The sequence below is a fragment of the Scylla paramamosain genome, chromosome 47, assembly GCF_035594125.1.
Source record: "Scylla paramamosain isolate STU-SP2022 chromosome 47, ASM3559412v1, whole genome shotgun sequence".
Lineage (NCBI taxonomy): Eukaryota > Metazoa > Arthropoda > Malacostraca > Decapoda > Portunidae > Scylla > Scylla paramamosain.
The window spans coordinates 6,186,247-6,209,159 of record NC_087197.1 but is presented as its reverse complement, the minus strand read 5'-3'; the positions used below and the strand labels follow the sequence as shown (position 1 = coordinate 6,209,159).

At 39.5% G+C, this 22,913-nt stretch overlaps 1 protein-coding gene across 6 annotated transcripts in view; it reads right to left on the bottom strand.

The window, feature by feature from the left end:
* LOC135094836 (tetratricopeptide repeat protein 23-like) overlaps window positions 1-22,913 on the bottom strand; it is a 168,210-nt gene that overhangs the window by 58,055 nt on the left and 87,242 nt on the right. For all 6 annotated transcript variants that reach the window (XM_063995255.1, XM_063995250.1, XM_063995252.1 and 3 more), the window contains 4 exons: window positions 17,558-17,683; window positions 17,105-17,283; window positions 15,591-15,774; window positions 5,029-5,124 (listed from right to left, as the gene is read on the bottom strand). In XM_063995255.1, the coding sequence (XP_063851325.1) occupies window positions 5,029-5,124; window positions 15,591-15,774; window positions 17,105-17,283; window positions 17,558-17,683 (585 nt within the window). The remainder of the gene's footprint in view (window positions 1-5,028; window positions 5,125-15,590; window positions 15,775-17,104; window positions 17,284-17,557; window positions 17,684-22,913) is intronic.

Below are 22,913 nucleotides of genomic sequence, written 5' to 3'. Positions count from 1 at the left end.
AACCCCTATTTTATGTATCAAGCCACGATTCAGTAACTCCAATAATATATTTTTCCATTGCTGCAAGGGCTTTGAAGTCTTCAGATTTGTTGTGGAGGCTGCACGCATCAAGGTAACAAGCCTTTATGTTGTCTGAGTCGAGGGTCGATCTAACTTGTTGCTCCCTCATGGTGGAGTTGTTGGAGTCGTTTGTGTGCCGCTTTTTATATGGCATCAGAAACCTGGTTGCAAAGCAACCTTTTGAAGAGGACTGCCCCTACGAGATTTAAATGGACACCATCTTCTCGGAAGAGATGATGGTATCAAAGTAGAATTTGTTCCATAAATTGAAGAAATGAATGCTTTCCTCAGCACACAGAGTCTTGAGTATGCTGCTCATGCTGAAGGTCTTGTTATAAAATTTCCTCTCTGCCCTGGGTGAGGAGTGAGTGAAGAATTAGAGGGAAAAAGGAAGTATTGAGAAATAAGTATTCCCTTTTCCTGTCCTCCACTCATTTTCATTTTTCCTCCATCCATTTCCTTTGCATTTATGATCCTTCCATCCATTTTCATTCTCAATCAGTCTCATTCAACTTAGCAATCCTCAGGAATGTTCTTATTCTCTCTCTCTCTCTCTCTCTCTCTCTGTGTGTGTGTGTGTGTGTGTGTGTGTGTGTGTGTGTGTGTGTGTGTGTGTGTGTGTGTGTGTGTGTGTGTGTGTGTGTATTTACCTAGTTGTATAATACAGGGTCCGAGCCAAAGCTCAATTAGTCCTGTCTCCATACCCGAATTTGTCCAATTTCTCTTTAAACATGTGCACACTCTTTGCCGCAACTACCTCTTCTTTTAAGTTATTCCATATTTCAACCGTTCGATGCGGAAAGCTGTATTTCTTAATATCTCCCAAACAATGACTCTTCTTTAATTTCTTCATATGTCCCCTTGTACATCTATCTCCTTCCTCCACTTTTACAACTAGGTCATCTCTGTCTATCTTCTCCATGCCATTTACTAATTTGAACATTGTTATCAGGTCTCCTCTTTCCCTTCTTTCTTGCAATGTTGGTAATCCAATTTCTTCCAGTCTTTCCTCGTAACTTAGGTCTTCCAATTCAGGTATCATTTTCGTAGCTGTTCTTTGTATTCTTTCCAATTTCCTTATATCTTTCTTTTTGTGTGGAGACCATACCACTGCTGCGTATTCCAGTTTGGGACGTATCATGTGTGTTATGATTTTCTTCATCATTTCTTTGTCTAGGTAATTAAATGCCACCCTGATATTTGCTAGCAAATTATATGTAGAGCCAAATATTCCATTGATGTGTTTTTCTGGTGAAAGCGTGTCTTGAATTATTACTCCCAAGTCTTTTTCTTCTTTGCTCTTTGGTATTGTGATACCTCCCATCCTATACTCCCATGAAGGTCTCCTTTTACTTCTTCCCATCTCCATTACATGGCACTTCTTTATGTTGAATTCTAATTTCCATCGTTTACTCCATTCATAAATTCTATCAATATCCCTCTGTAGTTCCTCACAATCCTCTTGGTTCTTTATTACTTTCATCAATTTTGCATCATCTGCAAACATATTAATGTAGCTATTTAAACCCGCCGTCATATCATTTATATAGACCTGAAACATTATAGGTGCCAACACAGACCCTTGTGGTACTCCGCTTGTTACTTCGCACCAACTTGATTTATTATCTCTGATTACTGTACTCATTTCCCTACCTTGGAGATAATCCTTCATCCACTTAAGTATTTTTCTTTTTAGCCCTCCTCGATGTTCCAGTTTCCATATGAGTCTTTTATGTGGAACTGTATCAAAAGCTTTTTTCAGATCTAAATAGACAGCATCAACCCAACCATCTCTCTCTTGTAGTTTATCTATTACTCTTGTATAAAAGCTCAGTAAGTTTGTTACGCAAGATCTCTCTTTCCTGAAACCGAATTGTTTTTCTGTTATTATATTTTCTTGTTCAAGATATTGCACCCATCTGTTTTTAATGACTATTTCACAGAGTTTACTTACAATACTCGTGAGTGAGACTGGTCTGTAATTCAGTGGTTCCATTTTATTACCTCCTTTGTATAACGGTACTATATTTGCTCTCTTCCATTCCTTTGGTACTTTTCCCTCCTTCAAAGAACTGTTAATTATCTCCCATGTTGGTTCTTCCAATTCCTCTCTACATTCTTTCAATATCCATCCATTTACTTCGTCTGGCCCCACCGCCTTCCTAGTATCTAGCTCTTCCAGTAGTCTTTTAATTTCTTTTCTTTCCACTTGTATGTTTGCTATTCCTTTCTGTTGTTCCTCATCTCCCAGTGATGCAAAGACAGTTTCTCTTGTAAATACAGACTTAAAGCTTTTATTCAGTATCTCAGCCATCTCTTGTGTGGTTTCATAAATTTCTCCATTTTCCTTCAGTGTGTGTGTGTGTGTGTGTGTGTGTGTGTGTGTGTGTGTGTGTGTGTGTGTGTGTGTGTGTGACTGTGCCTGAGAGAGAGAGAGAGAGAGAGAGAGAGAGAGAGAGAGAGAGAGAGAGAGAGAGAGAGAGAGAGAGAGAGCGAGAGCGAAAGCGAGCGAGAGCGAGCGAGAGAGAGCGAGAGAGAGAGAGAGAGAGAGAGAGAGAGAGAGACATGGTTTTAGATGTGATGGTAATACTGCTGCATCACACCAGATGTGAGAACAAAATACACACTTTTAAGGATTTTGGTGAAATTTTTATTGTTGCCTTAGACATATCAAAAGCTTTTGATAGAGGCTGGCACAAAGCTTTGATTTCCAAACTATCCTCCTGTGGCTTCTATCCTTCTCTCTGTAACTTCATATCAAGTTTCCTTTCTGACCATTCTATTGCTGGTGTGGTATATGGTCACTGTTCTTCTCCTAAATCTATCAACAGTGGTGTTCCTCAGAGCTCTGTCCTGTCACCCACTCTCTTCCTATTGTTCAGCAATGATCTTCTAAACCAAGCATCTTGTCCTATCCACTCCTATGCAGATGATACCACCCTGCACTTTTCCACATCTTTTCATAGACATCCAAACCTTCAGGAAGTAAATAGCTCATGCAGGGAAGCCACAGAACACCTGACGTCTAATCTCATTAAAATTTCTGATTGGGCAGAGCAAATTTAGTAAGATCCAATGCCTCAAAAACTTAACTCCTCCATTTATCAACTTGACAAAACCTTCCAGACAACTATACCTCTTCTTCAGTGACACTCAACTGTCCCCCTCTTCAACACTCAATATCCTCAGCCTGTCTTTTACCTATAATCTAAACTGGAAACCACATCTCATCTCTAGCTGAAACAGCTTCTATGAAGCTTGGCATTAAGTGTTGTCTCTGCCAGTTTTTCTCTTCTCCCCCCTCCCACCAAACAGCTGCTCTGTACAGAGCCCTTATCTGTCCATGTATTGAGTATGTTTCAAGTGAGGGGGTTCCACTCACATCATGATTTTTGAGAGAGTGGAATCAAAAGCTTTTTATCTTATCAACTCCTCTTCTCTAATTGACTGTCTACAGCCTCTCTTTCTCAACACAGCAATGTTGCAGCTATTACTATCTTCTACTGGTATTTTCATGTTGATCTTGCTAACTAGATATCTCCCATCCTCCTGCAACCTGGCTGCACAAGATTTTTTTTTTCTCTCATCTCTATTCTGTCCACCTCTCTAATGCAAGAGTTAACCAGTATTCTCAATCATTCATCCCTTTCTCTAGTAAACTCTGGAACTCCCAGCCTGCTTCTGTATTTCCTCCTTCCTATGACTTGAACTCCTTCAAGAAGGAGGTTTGAAGACACTTATTCTCTGTTTTTTTTTTTTTTATTATTCTATTTGACATCTCTATGGGAACTGGCATTAAGTGGGCCTTCCTATTTATTAAAATTTTTTGTTGCCCTTGGCCAGTGGCCTTCTTCCATAAAACACACACACACACACTACAATTTTTTTCAATAACCTTATGATGAAACATAATAAATTTTTCTCCACAAAACATTCAAGTAAAATAGGGGTGTCTTATGTAGAGATGAGTTTAATAGGCTGGCAAATACAGTAATCCTTAATTTACACATCTCTTATCACCAGCTTCTCATAAAACGGATGCTCATATAATAGGACCTCCCTGTACTTTCAGAACATCCCATAGGTCTTTCCAGTCAATCCTATCATACACTTTTTCTATGTCCATGAACTTCAAAAAGACTTCCTTCCCTTTCCTCAAAAACATTTCATACAACTACCATGCTGCAAAAATCTGGTCTATATGATCTGTTTCCTTTCAAAAAACCTTCCTGTTTCTCTTGGATGGCATTTTCTGTCCTTTCTTTTCTTCTCAACAATCCTACAATACTGAATTCAACCCATCTTTTGCAGACTCTCACTTAGCACTGTTCCATAACCTGCTTTCACAGGCCTTTCATTCCCAGATATTTCTTTCCTTCTTCTCCTAACTTTCCAGAACATTTCCTTGTTAACCTGGAAGATTTCTGTCAACTTACTATATACCCCACCTCTCACTTGTCCTTATCTTTATTCTTTTCTCTGTATTTGTTGTATGACTCCTGACCCTTCTTTTGCAGTCAGATTCCACATGCATGCTTATTTTCCTCTACATCCGCACTGACCTCCTCACACCATCTCTCACCCATCTCATCCCACACACCTGCTCCACACAACCCACAACTGCACTTTTGAGACACTGCCACTCTTCTTTCCCATTACCCACTTCCCTGTCTTTCATTACATTTCACTCAGTCACAATCTTTTCCTGGTACTCTTCTGTCTTCTTCCTCTTCTCCAACTCATTCAGTTTTAGAACTCGCTGTCTTACCCCAATTGCTTGGTTTGCAAAGATGAAATGTATATGTACTTTGCCTTCATTTCTTTTAAAATCTTCAGCATTCATTCTTTTAGACACAGCATTCATAAGAGAAAAAATTCTTACCTAGATTCAGCTTTGAGAAAATATTAAAAATAGAAACAGGATTAACTATTTCAAGCACTATATATCAGCTATGTGCTACCACATACCTGTGGGGTGAAGTCCCCATGAACCTCCTTGCAGTGCTTGAGATAGGACAGGAGGTGCTTTATGGCCTCTGGATAATTCTCCTCCTGCACCAATACCTAAAAAAGGGAGTACATTTGTCTACTTAACCATTTTCATGATTTGTCAAGACTGAACTTCAAGTAACTTGACATTTACAATAAAACAAACAAAATATGGCACATATTTTAAGTAGTATCATCATCACGTTTCCCTTTGTGTCTCACAACACAAGGGGGCAGTCACAGCCTGCCCTCTAATGACAACTCTCTTCCTCCACACAAAACTACAAGCACCTAATAACACACACACCCTTCACTCAAAAATTTCAAAATTATTATGGCGACTCCAACACCAGCCTCGGGGTCCCCATCTGGGGAGGAGACCATAAAAATTAATGTCCCCAGGTCGGAATGCCTTTCTGTCGACGACCCTAAGTGTCTTGACACTCCCCTCAACTTTTTCTTCATTAACTTCTGCAACATTCGCAGTCTAAGATCTAATTTTCAATCTGTAGAACACCATCTCTCCTCTTCTAAACCTCATCTTCTTTTCCTCACTGAAACTCAGGTGTCTGAGGCAACTGACAGTAGCCCCTTTTCTGTTTCCTCCTACTTTCTCTATCCTCATTTTCGATCCAAAGCTGGATGTTGCGTTTATGTGCACAATGACTTAACCTGCTCTCATGCCCACGTTCTTGAATCTTCCGAGTTTTCCACCATCTGGCTATGACTACAGAGTCACTTTCAAACTAAATTTACCTGTGCTGTATACCTCTCACCTAACTCCTCTGACTATAAGAAATTCTTTGACTTCTTAACTTCCAAAGTGGAGCACATTCTGACTCTCTTCCCTTTTGCAGAGATCTCCATTCTTGGAGACTTCACTGTTCACCACCAGCTTTGGCTTTCCTCTCCCCTCACTGACCATCCTGGTGAACTAGCCTTCAACTTTGCTATCCTCCACGACCTAGAGCAATTGGTGCAACACCCTACTCATATTCCTGACTGTCTTGGAAATATGCCCAACATTCTTGACCTTTTCCTGACCTCTAATCCTTCTGCTTATGCTGTCACCTTCTCTTCTCAGTTGAGCTCCTCTGATCACAATCACATCTCTGTATCTTGTCCTATCGCTCCAATCCCTCCTCAGGATCCACCTAAGCGAAGGTGCCTCTGCTATTTGGGGGGACCTGAAGAGGTATTTTGCTGATTTTCCTTGGAATGACTACTGCTTCCGTATCAGAGATCCGTCTTTGTGTGCTGAGCGCATAACAGAGGTGATAGTGTCTGGCATGGAGTACATTCCTCACCCTTTTTCTCGACCTAAACCTTCTAAACCTTGGTTTAACACAGCTTGTTCTCATGCTATACATGACAGAGAGGTGGCCCACAAAAGGTACTTGAGCCTTCCATCACCAGAATCTCATGCACTTTATATTTCTGCCTGGAACCATGCCAACTCTGTTCTCCAACTAGCCAAAAACTCCTTCATTAATAGAAAGTGTCAAAACCTTTCAAGATCTAACTCCCCTTGTGACTTCTGGCATCTAGCCAAAAATATCTCCAATAACTTTTCTTCTTATTTCCCTCCTTTATTTCAACCAGATGGCACCACTGCTATCACATCTATTTTTAAAGCTGAACTCTTCGCTCAAACCTTTGCCAAAAACCCTACCTTGGATGATTCTGGGCTTGTTCCTCCCTCTCCTCCACCCTCTGCCTACTTCATGCTACCTATTAAAATTCTTCGCAATGATGTTTTCCATGCCCTTGCTGGCCTAAACCCTCAGAAGGCTTATGGACCTGATGGGGTCCCTCCTATTGTTCTCTGAAACTGTGCCTCCATGCTTGCACCTTGCCTAGTCAAACTCTTTCAGCTCTGTCTGTCAACATCTACCTTTCCTTCTTGCTGGAAGTTTGCCTACATTCAGCCTGTTCCTAAAAAGGATGACTGTTCTAATCCCTCAAACTAATGTCCTATTTCTTTAATTTCCTGCCTATCTAAAGTTTTTTAACCTATCCTCAACAGGAAGATTCCTAAACATCTATCACTTCACAACCTTCTATCTGATCGCCAGTATGGTTTCCGTCAAGGCCGCTCTACTGGTGATCTTCTGGCTTTCCTTACTGAGTCTTGGTCATTCTCTTTTAGAGATTTTGGTGAAACTTTTGCTGTTACCTTTGACATATTAAAAGTTTTGATAGAGTCTGGCACAAAGCTTTGATTTCCAAACTACCCTCCTACAGCTTCTATCCTTCTCTCTGTAACTTCATCTCAAGTTTCCTTTCTGACCGTTCTATTGCTGCTGTGGTAGACAGTCACTGTTCTTCTCCTAAATCTATTAACAGTGGTGTTCCTCAGGGTTCTATCCTGTCACCCACTCTCTTCTTATTATTTATTAATGATCTTCTAAACCAAACTTCTTGTCCTATCCACTCCTACACTGATGATACCACCCTGCACTTTTCCACGTCTTTTCATAGACATCCAACCCTTCAGGAAGTAAACATTTCACGCTGGGAAGCCACAGAACGCTTGACTTTCTAAAATTTCTGATTGGGGCAGAGCAAAATTGGTATTGTTCAATGCCTCAAAAACTCAATTCCTCCATCTATCAACTTGACACAACCTTCCAGACAACTATCCCCTCTTCTTCAATGACACTCAACTGTCCCCCTCTTTTACACTGAACATCCTCAGTCTGTCCTTTACTTATAATCTGAACTGGAAACTTCACATCTCATCTCTAGCTAAAACAGCTTCTATGAAGTTAGGCATTCTGAGACGTCTCCGCCAGTTTTTCTCACTCCACCAGCTACTAACTCTGTACAAAGGCCTTATCCGTCCATGTATAGAGTATGCTTCACATGTCTGGGGGGGTTCCACTCATACTGCTCTTCTAGACAGGGTGGAATCAAAAGCTTTTCGTCTCATCAACTCCTCTCCTCTAACTGACTGTCTTCAGCCTCTCTCTCATCACAGCAATGTTGCATCTCTAGCTGTCTTCTACTGCTATTTTCATGCTAACTGCATGCCTACTCTCCTCCCACAGCCTCGCTCCACAAGACTTCCTTCTTTCTCTCACCCCTATTCTGTCCACCTCTTTAACCCATGAGTTAACCAGTATTCTTAATCATTCATCCCTTTCTCTGGTAAACTCTGGAACTCTCTGCCTGGTTCTGTATTTCCACCTTCCTATGACTTGATTTCCCTCAAGAGGGAGGTTTCAAGACACTTATCCTTCAATTTTTTACTACTATTTTGGACCCTTTTTATGGGACTAGCATTTCAGTGGGTATTTCTTTTTCATTGGATTTTTGTTGCCCTTGGTCAGTGTCCCTCCTACATAAAAAAAAAAAATAGAGAATTTATAAATAAAGTAAGTAACATTTAAGGAAGGAGAGCTGATAGGAGAGTTTAGTTCCCATCATTGGCCTATGGTGGAAAATTTGACATGTTTATTTTAGCTTTCAGAACTTTTAACTTTCTAAAACATTTTTAACTTAGTTCCTACCTTTTCTTATTCTTAACTTTACCCTATTTCAACTTTAGCCTTACTTATTGAACGTTAACCTGTTCTTATCAATTTTTTTAAAATCCTTAGTGAAAGTGCTGCTCCATTCAGAAAAAAAGGAAAAAATACAAAAAATCGGAGAGAGAGAGAGAGAGAGAGAGAGAGAGAGAGAGAGAGAGAGAGAGAGAGAGAGAGAGAGAGAGAGACAGACAGAGAGAGACAGAGAGAGAGAGAGAGACAGAGAGAGAGAGAGAGAGAGACAGAGAGAGAGAGAGAGAGAGGTGTGCCTTGCTCAAATATTTTACTCAACAAGAACAAGAAGACAACGAGGCTGGAAAAGGGAGGCCTCTAGATTGTCAAGCAAGAACATCAAAGGAGACAGAGTCTTTTTTTTTTTTTTTATGTAGGAAGGACACTGGCCAAGGGCAACAAAAATCTAATAAAAAAAAATGCCCACTGAAATGCCAGTCCTATAAAAGGGTTAAATCAGTGGTCAAAAATTGATGGATAAGTGTCTTGAAACCTCCCTCTTGAAGGAATTCAAGTCATAGGAAGGTGGAAATACAGAAGCAGGCAGGGAGTTCCAGAGTTTACCAGGGAAAGGGATGAATGATTGAGAATACTGGTTAATTCTTGCGTTAGAGAGGTGGACAGAATTGGGGTGAGAGAAAGAAGAAAGTCTTGTGCAGCGAGGCCGCGGAAGGAGGGGAGGCATGCAGTTAGCAAGATCAGAAGAGCAGTTAGCATGAAAATAGCAATAGAAGACAGCTAGATATGCAACATTGCAGCGGTGAGAGACAGGCTGAAGACAGTCAGTTAGAGAAGAGGAGTTGATGAGACGAAAAGCTTTTGATTCCACCCTGTCTAGAAGAGCAGTATGAGTGGAACCCCCCTAGACATGTGAAGCGTACTACATACATGGACGGATAAGGCCCTTGTACAGAGTTAGCAGCTCGGGGGGTGAGAAAACCTGGCGGAGACGTCTCAGAATGCCTAACTTCATAGAAGCTGTTTTAGTTAGAGATGAGATGTGAAGTTTCCAGTTCAGATTATAAGTAAAGGACAGACCGAGGATGTTCAGTGTTGAAGAGGGGGACAGTTGAGTGTCATTGAAGAAGAGGGGATAGTTGTCTGGAAGGTTGTGTCGAGTTGATAGATGGAGGAATTGAGTTTTTGAGGCATTGAACAATACAATCAGAAATTTTAGAAAGATCAGAAGTCAGGCGTTCTGTGGCTTCCCTGCGTGATATGTTTACCTCCTGAAGGGTTGGATGTCAATGAAAAGACGTGGAAAAGTGCAGGGTGGTATCATCAGCATAGGAGTGGATAGGACAAGAAGTTTGGTTTAGAAGATCATTAATGAATAATAAGAAGAGAGTGGGTGACAGGACAGAACCCTGAGGAACACCACAGTTAATAGATTTAGGAGAAGAACAGTGACCGTCTACCACAGCAGCAATAGAACAGTCAGAAAGGAAACTTGAGATGAAGTTACAGAGAGAAGGATAGAAACCGTAGGAGGGTAGTTTGGAAATCAAAGCTTTGTGCCAGACTTTATCAAAAGCTTTTGATATGTTCAAGGCAATAGCAAAAGTTTCACCAAAATCTCTAAAAGAGGATGACCAAGACTCAGTAAGGAAAGCCAGAAGATCACCAGTAGAGTGGCCTTGACAGAACCCATACTGGCGATCAGATAAAAGGTTGTGAAGTGATAGATGTTTAAGAATCTTCCTGTTGAGGATAGATTCAAAAACTTTAGATAGGCAGGAAATTAAAGCAATAGGACGGTAGTTTGAGGGATTAGAACGGTCATCCTTTTTAGGAACAGGTTGAATGTAGGCAAACTTCCAGTAAGAAGGAAAGGTAGATGTTGACAGACAGAGCTGAAAGAGTTTGACTAGGCAAGGTGCAAGCACAGAGGCACAATTTCGGAGAACAATAGGAGGGACCCCATCAGGTTCATAAGCCTTCCGAGGGTTTAGGCCAGCGAGGGCATGGAAAACATCATTACGAAGAATTTTAATAGGTGGCATGAAGTAGTCAGAGGGTGGAGGAGAGGGAGGAACAAGCCCAGAATCGTCCAAGGGAGAGTTTTTAGCAAAGGTTTGAGCAAAGAGTTCAGCTTTAGAAATATATGTGATAGCAGTGGTGCCATCTGGTTGAAGTAGGGGAGTGAAAGAAGAAGCAAAGTTATTGGAGATATTTTTGGCTAGATGCCAGAAATCACGAAGGGAGTTAGATCTTGAAAGGTTTTGACATTTTCTGTTAATGAAGGAGTTTTTGGCTAGTTGGAGAACAGACTTGGCATGGTTCCGGGCAGAAATATAAAGTGCATGAGATTCTGGTGATGGAAGGCTTAAGTACCTTTTGTGGGCCTCCTCTCTATCATTTATAGCACGAGAACAAGCTGTGTTAAACCAAGGTTTAGAAGGTTTAGGACGAGAAAAAGAGTGAGGAATGTACGCCTCCATGCCAGACACTATCACCTCTGTTATGCGCTCAGCACACAAAGACAGGTCTCTGACACGGAAGCAGTAGTCATTCCAAGGAAAATCAGCAAAATACCTCCTCAGGTCCTCCCAACTAGCAGAGGCAAAACGCTAGAGGCACCCTCGCTTAGGGGGATCCTGAGGAGGGATTGGAGTGATAGGACAAGATAAAGATATGAGATTGTGATCGGAGGAGCCCAACGGAGAAGAAAGGGTGACAGCAAAAGCAGAATGATTAAAGGTCAGGAAAAGGTCAAGAATGTTGGGCGTATCTCTAAGACGGTCAGGAATACGAGTAGGGTGTTCCACCAATTGCTCTAGGTCATGGAGGATAGCAAAGTTGTAGGCTAGTTCACCAGGATGGTCAGTGAAGGGAGAGGAAAGCCAAAGCTGGTGGTGAACATTGAAGTCTCCAAGAATGGAGATCTCTGCAAAAGGGAAGAGGGTCAGAATGTGCTCCACTTTGGAAGTTAAGTAGTCAAAGAATTTCTTATTGTCAGAGGAGTTAGATGAGAGGTATACAGCACAGATAAATTTAGTATGAGAGTGACTCTGTAGTCATAGCCAGATGGTGGAAAACTCGAAAGATTCAAGAGCGTGGGCACGAGAGCAGGTTAAGTCATTGCGCACATAAACGCAGCATCCAGCTTTTGATCGAAAATGAGGATAGAGAAAGTAGGAGGGAACAGAAAAGGGGCTACTGTCAGTTGCCTTAGACACCTGAGTTTCAGTGAGGAAAAGAAGATGAGGTTTAGAATAGGAGAGGTGATGTTCTACAGATTGAAAATTAGATCTTAGACCGCGAATGTTGCAGAAGTTAATGAAGAAAAAGTTGAGGGGGGTGTCAAGACACTTAGGATTGTCGACAGAAAGGCAGTCCGACCTGGGGACATTTGTGGTCCCCTCCCCAGATGGGGACTCCGAGGCTGGTGTAGGAGTCGCCATGATGATTTTAAAATTTTTGAGTGAAGGGTGTGTGTGTTATTAGGTGCTTGTAGTTTTGTGTGGAGGAGGAGAGTTGTCTTTAGAGGTCAGGCTGTGACTGCCCTCTTGTGTTGTGAGACACAAAGGGAAACGTTCAGTGAGGTCACAGCTGGGTTTAATGATAAGTTCACAGCACCCCCTGAACAGTGCTTTAGACCTCACTGGGAGTAATTATCGTTTTGGCAGGTGTCTACTGCCTCCTCTAGTCCTGAAGCTGTTATTATGGACTTGAAAGATGATCAATGGCCAAGCAAAATTACTGATGAAGTAAGCCTTATTCTGGTATACTAAGGAGACTCTGTTGTCCAATATCTGGATTCAGATTTTGGATGAACAGTCCATGAAGGTGCAGAAGTCAAGAGTAGCAGCAGCACATGTGGTAAATTTGTGATGATCTTTCCAATGGGAAAAATGCTTGATATCATGGATGGTTAATTTTTCATCAAAAGCAGCTATTTACCATTTCTACAGTTGAATCTTCTCTAATAAAACAAAGTTACATTTTGATTCACAACATGGAATTAATATTTGGTGGAAACTGAATCCAGCAGTATCAGAACAGGAAGGAGAAAAATTATACCTAATGGAAGAAACTGGAAATTTGGCTTTCTCGTGACAAAACAATTAACCAAAGAGAACAAGAAACCATAGAAAAGGAAATAAAGAAATGGAAGAAAATCCTGCTTTGTTTGCTGAACATAATAAAAATTTTTAGCAAAGCAAAATCTGTCTTTCAGAGGCTATCATTAAGAAATGCATATTGGTACCAATGCTGATAAAGAATCAATTCCAAATAGAGATGAGATAATTTTCTGAACTAGGTGCACCTTCTTGCCAAATATGTTCCTACCTTAAATGAATGCCTGCAGAGAGGAAAGCTGGTAAGTAGGGTCACCATTTCAGATTTGTCACCAACTATTAAAAATTTATTCACTGACATTTTAGAATGACTTGTGGAAAAGAAAACTATCAGTCATATAAAAGAACCAAAATACTTTGCTTTAATTTCTGACAACAATCTATTCTAATCCTCAAACTACTGGCCTATTTACTTTAATTTCCTGCCTATTCAAAGTTTTTGAATCTCTCCTCAACAGGAAGATTCTCAAACATATATCACTTCACAACCTTCTACCTGATCACTAGAATGGGTTCCATCAAGGCCACTCTACTGCTGATCTGGCTTTCCTTCCTGAGTCCTGGTCATCTTCTTTTAGAGATTTTGGTGAAACCTTTGCTGTTGCCTTAGACATATCAAAAGCTTTTGATAGAGTCTGGCACAAAGCTTTGATTTCCAAACTATCCTCCTATGGCTTCTATCCTTCGCTCTGTAACTTCATCTCAAGTTTCCTTTCTGACCGTTCTATTGCTGCTGTGGTAGACAGTCACTGTTCTTCTAAATCTATTATCAGTGGTGTTCTTCAGGGTTTTATCCTATCACCCACTCTTCCTATTATTCATCAATGATCTTTTAAACAAAACTTCTTGTCTTACCCATTCCTACGCTAATGATATCACCCTGCACTTTTCCACATCTTTTCATAAACATCCAACCCTTCAGGAAGTAAGCAGTTCACGCAGGGAAGCCACAGAACACCTGATTTCTGATCTCTCTAAAATTTCTGATTGGGGCAGAGCAAACTTAGTATTGTTCAATGCCTCAAAAACTCAGTTCCTCCATCTATCAACTCAACACAATCTTTCAGACAACTGTTCCCTCTTCTTCAGTGACTCCCAACTGCCCTCCTCTTCTACAATGAACATCCTCAATCTGTGCTTTACTTATAAATCTAAACTGTAAACTTCACATCTCATCTCTAGCTAAAACAGTTTCTATGAAGTTAGGCGTTTTGAGACATCTGCGCCAGTTTTCCTCACCGCCCCCGAGATGCTAACTCTGTATAGGGGCCTTATCCCTCCATATAAGGAGTATGCTTTATAGGTCTGGGGTGGGTTCCACTCATACCGCTCTTCTAGACAGGGTGGAATCAAAAGCTTTTTGTCTCATCAACTCCTCTCCTCTAGCTGACTGTCTTCAGCCTCTTTCTCATCGTGGCAATGCTGCATCTCTTGCTATATTTTGCTGCTATTTTCATGCTAACTGCTCTTCTGATCTTGCTAACTGCATGCCTCTCCTCCTCCTGTGGCCTTGCTGCACAAGACTTTATTCTTTCTCTCACCCCTATTCTGTCCACCTCTCTAATACAGGAGTTAACCAGTATTCTCAGTCATTCATCTCATTCTCTGGTAAACTCTGGAACTCCCTGCCTGCTTCTATATTTCCACCTTTCTATGACTTGAACTCCTTCAAGAGGGAGGATTCAAGGCACTCATATTCAGTTTTTGACTACCGCTTTAGACCTTATTCAGAGATCGGCACTTCAGTGTTTTTTTTTTATTGGATTTTTCTTGCCCTTGGCTGATGTCCCTCCTACATAAAAAAAAAAAGACAGATCTCACAAGCATCAAATGAGACAAGTCTTGAGCTGGCCATTTATCCACTAAGCACCAACTGACAGAAGAATTGGACTCTGATGATTTGGTTTAGGAATTTGCAAGGAAAAAAAACAAAAACAAAAGCAAGAAAGTATAGAACAGTAGTAAATGGCACCTCTCTATTAGAGACTAACATGGCTAGCCAAGCACCTGAAGGGTACTCAGCACTCAGTTCCTAGTCATCTGTTTTATGCACTGGACATTCCTGCACCTACAGTCCCCTCAATAAACCAAAAAGAAGGAAAGCTGAGTCTACTTTATATCCAATAGAAAGATGAATTTCTGAATAGTCTACACTGGCTACACTGCATAGCTCATTATTTTTATTATGATACTTTTTTTATTATTATTATGTGAAAATCTGAATCATTAGTCTTCCAAGATTTTTTTTTGTGTTTTACTTTTAAGGTTTTTCATTCTTCAAATTAATGTGGATGTTTTACTCAATACTTAAGGGTGGAAGGATTGGGGAAAGCAGTTGCATAGGGCCTGACAGGTGCCACACATTGACTGAGGCATCAGCAAGCAATAAAACTCATTCCTTTACTTTCCTCATGTTGTTTTATGACTTTGAACTTGGATTTTAAGTTCTTAGATTTTTAGGGCCACTTAGATATTATCACAAATGTAATGCTCAATGTCAGGCAATGAAATAAGCAAAAATTTGGGCACTGATGCATACAATAATAGAGAAGCAGTAAACCAAATTGGAGTGCAGTAAGAACTAGGCTGAATTTTGCTGGCTTGTCACTGCCACTTGGGTAGTGCTGCAATCACTCCTCTAGACAGATGACGGTAGCCTTGTGTCATATTTGATGAGATACATCATAATATGATGTATAATATGATCATTATAAGGTATTTTCCATATATTATATGGAAAATACCTTATAATGATGCACACATAATGAGGGACCTCTGTGTTCTCATAATAAAAAAAAATTCTTTAGAGATAATTGAGACAATTTACCATTAAGAAGATACTAACAGCCTTAAGGAAAGAGAATATTCATGATGAGTAATGAAAAACTACCAAAAATAGAAACAAAGATCAGAGTACTTGGACAGTGAGGTTATGAATAGCAGCCGTGCGAGGGCTGTGCTCTCCGTGCAGGCGAGAGAAGAGGAGGCCAAGTTTGTGCAATTCCCTTAGGGCCTCTTGAGTTTCTATGCAGCGCAGATGGAGCCGGTGTTCTAACAAGAGGCCACGTGCCTCACACTCTGCTACACTGCCAGGACGATTGCTAGAAATGCAGGACATGTGTGACTTGCAGTCATAGTTATGTGACAGATGGAGAGTGAGAATTAGTGGCTTTAAATCCAAGAGGGACCAACTTGTTCACAGAGTGCTATGGGGATCAGTTACAGGGTCATTACTATTTTAAATAAACATTAATGATCTGGATTCTACACAACAAAATTAATAGTGATGTTAGTAAATTTGCAGATGATATGAAGGTAGGTAAATTAATTAGGTATGATTTGCATGCAGTCACCTTCAGACAGACTTAGATAAGGTGAACTAAAGGACAGATAGATAGCAAATGCAATTGAATATTACTAGACGTTAAGTATTTAGCACAGGTAAAAGGAGGTTCTGGTAAAATCAGAGGATGAAAGAGATTTAGAAGTTATTGTTAGCTATGATCTCCCTTACAGCAAATGATGCATAGATTATGGTGTGCAGTTCTGATTCCCATATTACAGGAAGAATAACAGTCTGTTTGAATCAATACAGAGGAAATTACCAAAAAGATACAAAGATGAGACATACTCCTTAAGAAAGGAGCAGAACCTCTTAAATCTACATTCCATAAAAAGGTGTAGGTTAAGAGGGAGCAGACAGAGGTCTTTAAGTGATATAGGAGATATAACAAGGGTGATACAAGCAAAATACTCAGGATAGAATAAGAACTAATGAGTTCAAGCTTGGTAAGTTAGATTTAAAAGAGATAGGAAGGAAATGGTTCTCAAATAGTATATGAATGGAATAGACTCAATAATCAAGTTGTTAGCACTGAGTCATTAGGGAGCTGTAAAAGAGGACTAGAGAAATTTAAAGTTCAGAATGATGGATGGAAATAGGTAACTGTTTCATACAGGGACTACTATATGTAGACTTAATGGCTTCTTGCAGCTTCTCTTATTTTCTTATCTTCTTTTGTTCTAAGCATGTGATATATATATATATATATATATATATATATATATATATATATATATATATATATATATATATATATATATATATATATATATATATATATATATATATATATATATATATATATATATATATATATATATATATATATATATATATATAATTTTATTAATTTTCACTAGTTTCAGTCAATTCAAGTAATAAAAATTTCAAATTTCAACAATATTAGAATACCATTAAGGTGATACTTTACAGGGTAGCTAAAAACCCATTATGTATATTCACCTCACATACTAATATACATGCATCCAACTGAATGTCTCCCATGCTCACATTTTACATTTGCTTTTCTTCTTACTCATGTCACTAAATAAAAGGGGTGACAGATGCAATCAAAATAAGAACTTTACCTCACTTGGGTGATATGCACCACACGAGTTAGAAGATCAAGGCCAGTCTGGCTGTCCTGGCTTGTCTGAGGGTGTTCAAGAAGCAGCTGGCCAAGCTGCTGGAGGGGAGTCACCAAGCAAGGGTCTTCTGGACCTGACCCTTTTTTCTCTATTAGTCTAATGCTTGACTGAAGTTTTTCCTGCATGAAGATGATACAGTAGTTGATGTTTTCACTGTAGATATAAATCCTTATTGTTGCTACTGAGAGGTCATTTAAATGGAGGATCAGTTCAAGCTGAATGTTATAATAATGGTTGAAAGACAGGACTGTGAGATCTATTTTTTTTTTTCTCTTTTACCAGGAGTTTTTATAATCTAAGACTAACCATCCAATTTACAGAACATTGTGTAGTGGCAGTGGAAGAAATAGTATAACACTCAGTGTGTATTTTATATACAAAAGAGCATCTTACCTTAGCCTTGGTGATTTTTTTTTGTTTAGTATAGAGAGCTGCCTGTGCACAGAGGACTTTCACTTGCAGATCCAGAGGAAGATCTATGGTGAGGGAAGGGTTGAGCTGTTTCTTCCACCGCATCACCTGTTTAAACATATTTAGGGATGATAACCTCAAACATTACACACACACACACACACACACACACACACACACACACACACACACACACACACATCGTCATCGAGTAAACAGGCAGCGATCAAAGCTCCAGCAGAGAAAGATTTTGTTTGACCACGGCCACCACTAGGAGCCTAGAATGTGTTTGCAGGTAGGAGCTGTGTTCAAGTAGCGTTGTCCTGTCTCCAGAAATAAAAAAAAAAAATAAGGAAAAATTTATGTAATAACATGTAATAAAATGTGCAAAAACTCCAGCAAGGCGGATGCCATAGGTGGGAGCAGAATCTTGCCAACGGGCTCACCATTCCCAAGATATGAGGAAGATAATGAACTACATGATAAAATGCAAGGAAGAAAAGTGGTTTTGATGGAAGGGATCATCAGTGACCTCAATGAAAGAGTGAAAAAATTTGAAAAAAAACATGACCTGGAAGAGGAAAACAAAGAATTGAAAACACTATGCACTGATCTAAAAACAAAATTGAAGGAAAACAATGATATTGATAAAAAACAGGAAAATGAAGTGATAGAGATGAGAAGTGAACATCAAATCTGGAGGAAGGAAAAAGAGAAAGAAAAAGTTAACTTTACAGAAATCATAGAAGTGCAAAAGAAGAAAAAGACAGATTTAAGTAAGGAAATTGTGAAAGTGATCAAACAGAAGGAATTGATGGTAAGGGACACAGTGGACAAAAAGACATGTATTGTTATATATGGATTAAAAGAGGAAACAGAGTCAGTAAGATACAGGAGGGAAAGAGAACAAAAAAAAAAGGTAACAGAGGACTTTGTAAGAAATATACAGAGAGAAGGGGAGGGCTGGATAAGTGAAACTGAGGAAATACACAGACTGGGGAAGTATATAGAAGGAGGAGAGCGACCACTGAAAGTAAAATTTAGGGCACAAACAACAACCATGGAAGTGATATCAAATGGGTGGAAACTGGACAAGACAGAGCAATACAAGAAAGTTTGGATAAAGAGGGACATGAATGAGGAGAAGAGACTCAAGGTAAGCGATCTAATGAAAGAAGCAAAGCAAAAAATGAGAACAGAACAGAGGAAGAGAAAAAAAAAGTTCTATTGGAAGGTAAAAGACAAGAGGCTCAGGAAGTAGTATCTGACAAAAAAAGAATAGAAAATGTAAATATGTATCAAAAAATAAAAAGTGGACAGTGGCATATACAAATATAAATGGTTTAATATCAACATTGTGAGAATTGAATAATTATGTTAAGATAAAGCAGCCCGATATCATGGGTATTACTGAAGTTAAACTAAATAAGACAACAGAAAATATAAGAATTGGTAATAGTAATTATAATATGTGGATAAAACATAGAAATAATAAGAAAGGCGGAGGAGTCATGTTACTTATAAAGAAGAGTATAACAGTGGAAGAGGTTGAAATAGGAGAAGGAATGGCAGAAGTAATTAGAACTCATACAAAAAGGAAAGGAGAAGGAAGAAGAGATTTTGCAGTGGCTTATGTACCCCCAAAGACAAATGCATGGACACAAGAGGATTATAAATTATTGTTAAGAGATACTAGTAACTGTTTGGAGAGAATACTGGCAGAGAGTAATAATATAACACTCATGGGTGACTTTAATTGCAAGGAGGTATGCTGGGAAGAGTGGATCACGGACAGGGGAGAAGAGTCATGGGGATATATGCTTCTAAATTTAATAATGACAAATACTATGACCCAATGGATTGGAGAAAATACAAGATTTGGGGGTAATGAAGAGGCATTAAGGCTAGACTTGTTTACAAAGGAAATGGACATCACTGAAGGAATAAATTATCAGTGCCGACTAGGTAAAAGTGACCATCTGTTTATTGAATTCAGTATAGGCAGTGGTCCAACAGAAAATATGAATGAAATTTACAAGAATGGGAGATATAATTACAAGAAAGCAGATTTTATCAGGTTGAGGGAATATTTTGCAGAGGCTAAATGGAAACAACTGTTCATGGCAAGCAGTACGCAGGAAAAGTGGGACATATTCATGGAAATTTATAATGAAGGGGTCAGTAGAAATGTACTGAAGATCAAAACAAAGGAAGTGAAAAAGAAAAAAAGACTGGTTTAATACGAGATGTATAACAGCAAGAAAAGAAAAAAGAAGCAGTATGGAATAGATGGAGAAAAAAAGGAGGAAGTGAGAAATGGGAAGATTTCAAGAAGGCAAGAAACGAATATATCAGAATCCTGAGAGATGAAGAAAGGAATTATGAGAAAGATATAGTTAACAAATGCAAAGATGAGCCAAAGTTATTCTTCAGATATGTGAATGAGAAGATGAAAAACAGGCAAACAATAGATAGATTAATGAAAGATGACATTACATACAAAGATACATGGTTACAAGCAGAATTAATGAACAAGTGCTTCCAGTCAGTATTTACCAAAGAAAGCAAATTTGAAGGAGAAAGAGCATGGCACAGAGACAATGTGATGAGAGAGATACAGGTGGACATGAGTGAAATTAAGAAGATTATGAAAGATTTTGTAAGTGAGGGTCAAGAACCAGACAGAGTGTCCAACTGGATACTTAAGGAATGTTGTGAAGAACTGGCCGAAGGTATACACAATACCATAGTATGTTCTTTTAAGGCAAAAATTCCTCTAGACTGGAAGAGAGCCAATATTGTGCCCATTTTTAAAGGAGGTAATAAAGAAGATCCATTGAATTACAGACCAGTGTCCCAAACAAGTGTGGTGGCAAAATTGTGGAAAGAATAGTTAAAATCAGATGGATGGAATAATTAGAAGAAACACATACATTGACTGATAGAAAATTTGGTTTCAGAAGTAGAAGATCTTCAATGCAAAGAAATGCAAGGTGATGGAATTAGGAAAAAGCAAAAAAAGATTGACAAGTTCCTATACCATGGGAGAAGTGGAAATTAAGAAAACCAAAGAAGAAAAAGACTTGGGAATTACAATCAGTGATAATTTATCACCAGAAAAACATGTAAACAAAATAGCTGGGGAAACCTATGAGTTACTAAGAAAGATGAAAGGGGCATTTGCTTACATGGATGAAGAGATGATGAAAAGTTGTTGGAATATGTGATTCAACCAAAACTGGAATATGCCACAATTGTTTGGTCACCCCATAATAAGAAGGAAATAAGGAAAATGGAAAGGATCCAAGGAGCTGCAACCAAATTGGTACCAAGTTTGAGAGATTTAACCTATGAAGAAAGATTAAGGAGATTGAAGCTTCCATCATTACAAGAGAGAAGAGAAAGAGGAGACCTGATTGCTATATACAGAGCTTTAAAGTTGATAAAGAAGACTTATTTGTGTGGGACTCAAGAGATACAAGAGGACATGGAGTGAAATTGAAGAAAACAGTAAGTAGAAGAGATGTCAAGAAATATGGTTTCCCAAATACAAGCATAGAAATATGGAACAATTTAGATGAAACAGTGGTACAAGCAAAAAATATTCATGAATTTAAAGTTAAGCTGGATGCTTATAGATACGGAGACAGGACAGCACGAGCATAGCTCTTTTCCTGTAAAACACAACTAGGTAAATACACACACACACACACACACACACACACACACACACACACACACACACACACACACACACACACACACACACATATATATATATATATATATATATATATATATATATATATATGGCACTATAGAGAAAAGAAAACAGATGGAAGAGAGAGAGAGAGAGAGAGAGAGAGAGAGAGAGAGAGAGAGAGAGAGAGAGAGAGAGAGAGAGAGAGAGAATGAGTGATAAGAAGCAATGTGGGGCAGGTATCATGGTATGATTCTGGTGGAGAAGGCAGTAGACACCTGCCAAAACAATAATTACTCTCAGTGAGGCTAAAGCATTGGATCAGGGGGTGCTGTGAACTTATCATTAAACCCAGCTGTGACCTCACTGAATGTTTCCCTTTGTGTCTCACAATACAAGGGGGCAGTCACAACCTGTCCTCTAAAGACAACTCTCTTTCTCCACACAAAACTACAAGCATCTAATAACACACACACCCTTCACTCAAAAATTCAAAATTATCATGGCGGCTCCTACACCAGCCTTGGAGTTTTCATCTGGGGAGGGGACCACAAATGTCCCCAGGTCAGACTGCTCTTCTGATAACAATCCTAAGTGCCTTGACACCCCCCCCCTCAACTTATTCTTCATTAACTTCTGCAACATTCGCGGTCTTAGATCTAATTTTCGCTCTGTAGAACACCATCTCTCCTCTTTTAAATCTCATCTTCTTTTCCTCATTGAAACACAGGTGTCTGAGGCAACTGACAGTAGCCCTTTTTCTGTTCCTTCCTACTTTTTCTATCTCATTTTCAATCCAAAGCTGGATGTTGTGTTTATGTGTGCAACGACTTAACCTGCTCTCGCGCCCGTGCTCTTGAATCTTCCGAGTTTTCCACCATCTGGCTATGACTACAGAGTCACTCTCAAACTAAATTTATCTGTGCTGTATACCTCTCACCTAACTCCTCTGACTATAAGAAATTCTTTGACTACTTAACTTCCAAAGTGGAGCACATTCTGACTCTCTTCACTTTTGCAGAGATCTCCATCCTTGGAGACTTCAATGTTCACCACCAGCTTTGGCTTTCCTCTCCCTTCACTGACCATCCTGGTGAACTAGCCTTCAACTTTGCTATCCTCCATGACCTAGAGCAATTGGTGCAACACCCTACTCATATTCCTTGCCGTTTTGGAGATACGCCCAACATTCTTGACCTTTTCCTGACTTCTAATTTTTCTGCTTAAGCTGTCACCCTCTCTTCTCTGTTGGGCTTCTCCAATCACAATCTCATATCTGTATCTTGTCCTATTGCTCCAATTCCTCCTCAGGATCCCCCCCTAAGAGGAGGTACCTCTGGTGTTTTGCCTCTGTTAGTTGGGGGGACCTGAGGAGGTATTTTGCTGATTTTCCTTGGAATGACTACTGCTTCCATGTCAGAAGCCCATCTTTGTGTGCCGAGTGCATAACAGAGGTGATAGTGTCTGGCATGGAGGCATACATTCTTCACTCTTTTTCTCAACCTAAACCTTCCAAACCTTGGTTTAATACAGTTTGTTCTTGTGCTATACATGATAGAGAGGTGGCACACAAAAGGCCTTCCATCACCAGAATCTCATGCACTTTATATTTCTGCCTGGAACCATGTGGTCTGTTCT